At 53.8% G+C, this 7123-nt stretch overlaps 2 protein-coding genes across 2 annotated transcripts; one reads left to right on the forward strand and one right to left on the reverse strand.

Annotated features, from left to right (window-relative positions):
* Positions 1-109: 109 nt before the first annotated feature.
* Positions 110-2035, forward strand: A1O1_00476 (uncharacterized protein; the record flags this gene model as incomplete). Its single annotated transcript, XM_007721395.1, has 1 exon — positions 110-2035. The coding sequence occupies one exon, from the start codon at positions 110-112 to the stop codon at positions 2033-2035; it is 1926 nt and encodes a 641-aa protein (XP_007719585.1).
* A 690-nt stretch (positions 2036-2725) lies between these two features.
* A1O1_00477 (uncharacterized protein) lies at positions 2726-4237 on the reverse strand (the record flags this gene model as incomplete). Its single annotated transcript, XM_007721396.1, has 1 exon — positions 2726-4237. One exon carries the CDS (start codon positions 4235-4237, stop codon positions 2726-2728), a length of 1512 nt encoding a protein of 503 aa, XP_007719586.1.
* Positions 4238-7123: the final 2886 nt, after the last annotated feature.

Raw genomic sequence — 7123 nt, forward strand, 5'->3', positions numbered from 1 at the left:
ACCTCCCAGTCCCATGTCTTCCTCGGCTGCCGTGTGTCCGGCATGTCAGCTCAGAGCCCTCCTCTCTGCTTTGAGCCCCTCGGTCCGGCAATGGCAGGGCCAAAGAACCATGGCCTCGGCCATGCGTCAGCGCAAGACACCCTCCAGAATGACTCTCAGTCAAGATGTCAGCAGGACGCGGACAGAGAACAAAGGACCGAAACGAGAAACTGCAGGTCCATTCGCTGGAATGAACCAGACAGAGGCGAGGCTTCCTGACCGAAGAGCGCCTCGCGCAATCCCCTCCCGGCCCAGAATGGCTCTGCGGACAGAAATCAGGAAGCGCACGTCGCAGCCCCGGCCATCGACTGCAACCACCGTTCTTGACCCCGAAAGCAATGCGACAGCCGGAACAGGAACCGCAACCACTGAACTTCCGAAAAGGAAGACCAGCGCGAACAAAGACAAGGACGAGAGGCCCCTCTTCCACGCTCTGAAGATGCAGCAGACTTTAGCACCCCTGTCCTACAACCAACGAGACAAAATAAAAGCCAAACTGGAGAAGATCAATTCCTTTGAAGAGCTAGGGCTGATGCCTCCGGTGTCGAGCGCGGTGTATACGCAAGTCCTGCCCAGTTTGACGGAATACGTGCCGACGCCGATCCAAAAACTGGCGATTCCAGCGCTGCTCAGCAAGAAGAACGAATTCCAGAAGCAGAAAAACGCAGACGGCCAGCCCAACTTCGACCAGGTGCTGATCGCCGCTGAGACCGGGTCCGGCAAGACTCTAGCGTACTTGCTACCGATAATCCACCACGTCAAGGAGCAAGAGGAGCTGGACCGGATTGAAGAAGCGGAACGCGAGGCCCAGGAGGCCCAGGACAAGGAAGACCGAGAGAAGCGCCTGGTCTTCGAAGCCGATCCGTCTGAAGACGAGCCGAAAATCCACCCGTCGATGGGCCGACCACGGGCCCTGATCCTCGTTCCCTCCTCGGAACTCGTGGCCCAAGTGACCAAAGTGGTCAAATTGCTCTCACACACGGTGAAATACAAGTCGGCGGGGATCTCGGCGTACAACAGCCCAACGGTGATTCGCAACCGGCTGTTCAACCCGAACGGGATCGACATTCTCGTGTCGTCGCCGCATCTGATCGGGAGCATTGCGAAGAAAGAGCCCAACATCCTGTCTCGGGTGCAATACCTGGTCATGGACGAGGCCGATTCCCTATTTGACCGATCCTTCAGCGAGACGTCATGCGCCATCATCGACCGGGCGGCGCCGTCTCTGAAACAGCTGATCCTGTGCTCCGCGACGGTCCCGAACTCGCTCGACCGCTTCATCGACCGTCGCTTCCCCGAGTGCAAACGCATCGTCACGCCGAAACTGCACACCATCCCACGCCGCGTCCAGCTCGGCGCCGTCGACATCGACAAAGACCCGTACCGGGGCTCTCGAGATCTCGCCTGCGCCGACGTCATCTGGACGCTGGGCAAGGCGGTGCACGAAGACCTGAACGCGCGCAACACGGTCAAACATATCCTCGTATTCGTCAACGAGCGCGAACGGGCCGAAGAGTTGGCCCGTTTTCTGGCCAGCAAGGGCATCGACGCCGTCGCCTTGACCCGAGACACCACCGAGCAACGACAAAACGAGATCCTGTCGACATTCACGGCATCCACGGCCGTCGAAGGGTCCGAGAAGCCCTCGACCGGCAACAAGAAAAACAAGCTGTTCAACGACTTTGTGCCCTTCGACAGCTCCACGTCTGACCCGTCGGCCTCGTCGTCGAGCGGCGGCAAACCTACACGTCATCTGCCCGACACCAAGGTGTTGGTGACCACGGACTTGGGATCACGGGGCGTCGACACGCTGGCCGTGCGACACGTGGTGCTGTATGATGTGCCGCATACCACGATCGATTTCGTACACCGGCTAGGTCGACTGGGTCGCATGAATCGCCGAGGCAGGGCCATTGTGTTGATGGGCCGACATGATCGGAAGGATATTATCCGGGAAGTCAGAGAGGCCATGTATAAGGGACAAGCGTTGATATGAACGTCGTCGATCGATGGGCATTTCGACCACCCTCACTCGTTGTCCTGACCGCCTGCTCAGGCCATTGTACAACAATCACACATCAATACGTACGACCTATGATCGCACTCATACATCACGGCATGTAAAACTACGCAAGCGACTCTTCATCTCTCATACATAAAATTGTGATGAATAATCAAAAGCATCTTACTTATTATAACCCTCCGCAAGCATTTCATCTAAATCTGAATCATGTAGAGGCTATCTTAACCAAACCAAACAAGGACCCGAGCAAGACTTGAGAAGTCAAAAGACTACTGTCCTCCCACTGTGCGAACAAGAACCCATTCAATTTCTTTACAAGATTAAGGTGGTGGTGTCGAGGTTCAAGAGAACTAGTATTCTGGTTTTGTACTGTTTTTCCTTTTCTGCTTCGAGATCCAAGGCAGATATATGGTGAATAGCTTATCAGATGGGGTGTAGATATCTTCCTTCTCCTTCCCTTCTCTTCTGTCTTTCATCCCGTATGCCACCGAGTAACCCAAGCCATCCAAGCGACTTTTTTCAGATACACCGTGTCTGTGATGCATTGAAAATATACCATAAGTTTTTGACCGATTCCAGTTTCCATTGTAGACCAGTCCATTCCGTTTCTGGCCAATTCCTGACCCCTAATCCCAACCCCAATCCCAAATTCAATGTCCATCATCAATGTCCAAAACTGCCGATCCAGCTCCCAGTCGGCCTGACAATATCGATAGGAACACTGCCCGCCCCGAAACTGCTGCCTAGCCCAGCCTCACTGTCGGCTTTCTCGTCCACGCCTCCATCTTCGGAGATCGGATCAACCTCGAGTTCCAGCTCAAAAGGTTTCTCGCGCAACCCGGGACTGGCCAGTTCCTCATCTAGTTCAAAGAATCCAACCCCGCTGCCGCCGTCGTCAGCCTGGTCAAGACCCTTGGCGAATCCGGATTCGTCTGGAGACGCGAGGAGCGAACTCGAACTTCCCTCGGTGGTGGGAGACGGCGACGGACTGGGCAAAGGTGATGGCATGGGGGAGAGGAAACGACCTGCTCGCGCTCGCTTTCTATCCTTTACGACGGGTAGTTTCAAATGCTTGGGACTGCCTTTTCTTCGCGCACTGATGGTTCCACCCTTGCTGTGAGAATGGCCCCGATCATGACTGTTTGTCCCATCTTCAATCACTACCTCCTTGTCTGGACTCAACGCGGGGCTTGGACTCTCCTCGTAACTGCTGCTCGGATCGACGACCGTGAAATCCGCCAGTTGGAAGTGGACATGTTTCCCCTTTCTCGCTCCGCTTTTGGACGATCTCAGCGCACTTGGTAGGCTGCCACTAGATAGTTCGCCGGTAGATTTCGCCCTCTTGCTGGCAACGATAATGGTGGGGGAGACGGGCTGTGGCGGTAGGGATTGTGAAGATTCTAGTATTGGTTTTTGTCGTTCGGCTTCTTTTTTGGTGTCCTCGTCCAATTGACGAAGTTGTTTCGTTTCCTCTTCCTGAGTGGTCATGGGTTTTGGACTGTAGACGAATGGGGGCCGGTCACGGGACTCGAGCAGCGGAAGATAGGCCGGGGTGAAAACACCAGCGAAACTATCCGTTCTGTCACTCGACGGAGTAGGAGGTCGACGTGCCGATTCGGTCTTCGATCGTGGAGGAGTCGTGTTGCTCGAGGTGGTAGGAGAAGACCGAGAATTTGTTCTGGAGAGTAACAAATTCGCAGGAGGCGTTGCCAGATCACCCGAGGACGGCAGCGTTTCGCCTGTGATGTTCAACTTGTCAATCGACAGAGTGGCTTTACTCAACGGTGCCGGTTTGACGGTTTTATCCCCAACATCATCTCCTGCTCTTTTGGCTTTATATCCCGTCGAACCGTTCGAAGGGCCGCCAAGTTGCGTCGAGGCCAGCAAAGTCAGAACGGCGGTACTGGTGGCTGACGATGCAGAGTTCTTGTCCACGGAGCAGCTTTGGTGGTTACTGTGGGCTCCCCGAGGCTTTGTCCGGTTCATACGCAATGCCTTCTCGAAGTCCCGAAATTCCCGATCTTTGGCCGCCTTGAACCTTGCAATTTCCTCATCAAGCTGCCGTCTCTTTCGATCGAGGGCGTCAAGGATGTCGGACTCGGAATCGCTGGTGCTGTCCGGCGAAGGAGGAGCATTTCTCGGTATATAATTGAGTTGGGCGGAGTTTCTATACATTGCGGACACGTGCAGTAATACTGCGATGGGACCCTGTCTCCCTCTTACGGATATCAAGCCACGACCTCAAGCTGCGAACGCCGGAGGGTAAGTGAGTGAGTGAGATCGTGCATGAAGGCGTGATTCTTGCTGTTAGGAGGAGCCGGACCTAGTAATGTGATCACGAAAAGGTTGAGCGAGAGAATTAAAATTTGCAGAGCAGTTGCGTCGGTTTGTAGACAATCCAAAAACGATCCTCAGGTACACGACCGTGTCGACGACGCAGGGATGCCGGAAGAATTGGAGGCGATGACGCAGGTGTGCATATGCTTGTTGGAAGAGCGGCGCCGGCGGAGTGGGAGGATGGGAGGGTGGGAGGATTCCAAGGGTGACCTTGTTGAAGCAGCCTGTCAGGGAAGGTCGTTGTTCTTGTTCCTTTGATGTCTTGTCGAGAGTGGGAGGAAGAAAGTCCCGGGAGATGGATAGATGGATAGATGGAAAAGTTTTGTATTAGACAGGGCGGACGAAGGTTTCCGACCTTTTGATTCTGCCGACAACGCCGACACTGAACTCCGCCTGCAACAGCGGCGTACTGTGTACGTGGTTGTTGTAAGAACTCTTGACACCGACACGAGCGAGTGGGAGTCGAGTGGCAGTGGGATGGAGTTGGTGTTTGCGTATGAACCCGAATTTTGTCTCACCCACGGACGTGTGGCAGTGGCTTCGAGTCCCAATTTTCGGGGGGTTCGGGGAAAAGAAGCTCTAGCGGAATCCAAGCTGGAAAATACTCGAAGCAGAAGTTTCTCCTCCACTTTTCCCGAACTTTTACTCTTTAGACGTTGTAGTGGCGGTCAGGAGGGAAGATGAATGGTGGAATTGGAGGCGGATGCGGATGTGGATGGCGTCGTTCGGCGTGGGCGTGGACAGTGCGGGCGCAGGGGCCCGATCGATATATTACGGAGTATCGAGTCTGTGCAGAGGAGGCCGGACGAGACTGATAGATAGTAGAGAGGCGAGCGAGACGTGGGAAGAAGGAAAGAAGAAAGAGAAAAGAAGACAAAGAAGATGAAAAGGTGCAAGCTGTCAACAGGTACAAGGAAGAGGATGGATTCGACTCGATCCGGATCTTGACTCCTGCTCCTGATGTGAGTCCTGTATGTCAATAATGTATGAGGCGAGCTGCTTGAACCAACACCGGTTTAATATGGAGAAAGATGTAGTTGTTCTGTATCAGTGGTGGTGCTAATGAAGTGCGTGCTCCATTGCGGTGGGTATCTGGAGAGTCCAGATGCAGTGGAGGTGGTGAGAGAGACGCTGCGATGGTTTGATTGATGCTGATGGGCTGATTGACGACAGCAAGCGATGAGCGGCGAAGATTAAACGAACACCGTCAACAACAGATGAAGTCGAGGACTCGAAGGATTCACGATTTCAAGGATCCGACGATTCCAGATACCTGGAGCCGAGGGACAACCACGAATTGCACGATGAAGAAAGAGTGGGATGATATGCAATTGCCTGCGTCTTGCAAGACCGACGACGACAGACGTACTACTGCTGTGGTACCTATAGGTGCTAACGTAGGGAGGTAGTACTACTGGAAGACTGCGGGAAAAGTATTAAGCCCAGACAGCGCAGTCAGTCAAGGTATATCAGTGGGTTGCTCAGTAGTAGTAGCACGGGCACCACGAAACGAGGAATAATGGCCGGTCTAGGGTCGATGGGCTTGGGGGTCTCGTTAAGCAAAGGACAAATTAGGGGCCTGCTTTAACTAATAATGCCGGTCCTCGTTCATGTGCAAGCAGCAATAAACCGCCGATCTAGGTGATAGTGGCTGCAGCCGATAGGCACCTAACGCCTAAACAGGGGGGAAAGAGAAAGCAAGGGCCCGAAAACGTGGGGGAGCGAAGAGAGCACTCAATCATCAACAATAATGGGCAATCGTCTAAATGCCATGCTATCACAGCAATGATCGTGTTGACGATGCGTTCAATCAGGAAGTGATAGGCATGGCTGTCGCCGGCCAGTAGCCTAGGGAGCCTACTTTTTCCGTCCTCCAGGCCTTTCAGGCATCAATTTTCGGCGCCTCCGGGCACTGACCCCCTCCTAACAATCACTGTATTCTTGCTCTATAGGCGTGGCCCTTAACCAAACTCGCCCCCGTGGTACATATCCATCTGCCTCGAAAACTCCCGCAACCCCTGCCAATTTCCTCGGGCTAATCAGGCCGAGACAACCAACGGCCCAGCGACAGGCTGTCAGACATGTGATCTCAGTTCTCAACTTCCCAATCCTTGTCCTTTTCCGCCTCCTTCTTCACCGCCAAAGCGGGAATATCCAGATTGAGATTTCCGAGAGGATCCAGCCCTCCCGGATTTCGCCGAAGGCGAACGTATCACAGCAGGGCATGAGCAGTGCTGATATCAGAGATCAGATTCGTCGTGGTTGGTGTCACTGGATGTTACTCTTGTTTGTTATACTGCAGTTGGTTGAAACCTGCCAGACAGAGTCTAGGAGATGGATGCATCATCGACAACAGCAACGCGTTGGCACAGGAGGCTCCCACAGCGTTATTAGATCAGCCCCTATATTGGTCTAGATCCTGTATACACAATGTATATACCCCGTCCAGGTGAGGAGCCAGCCTTGCCTGCCCCATTTTCGACATCGAGACCCAGCTCGTACTCCCCGCTACAAGACTCTATCGCCACTACTGCCATCCACCCGGATCCAGATTCCATCCAACAAATATGAAACCCTATCAAAGAGACAACAAAGCACACTTCTCCACGAACAGATGGAAGGCGCCGGCGCCCCGTCGACACCATTCCACTTCCTCGTCTCTCCATGTCTCCTGATGAAGATGACGCTCTCCCGGACGACAACAACATACCCTGTACTCACCCA

The sequence above is a fragment of the Capronia coronata genome (genome assembly GCF_000585585.1).
Source record: "Capronia coronata CBS 617.96 chromosome Unknown acBCG-supercont1.1, whole genome shotgun sequence".
Lineage (NCBI taxonomy): Eukaryota > Fungi > Ascomycota > Eurotiomycetes > Chaetothyriales > Herpotrichiellaceae > Capronia > Capronia coronata.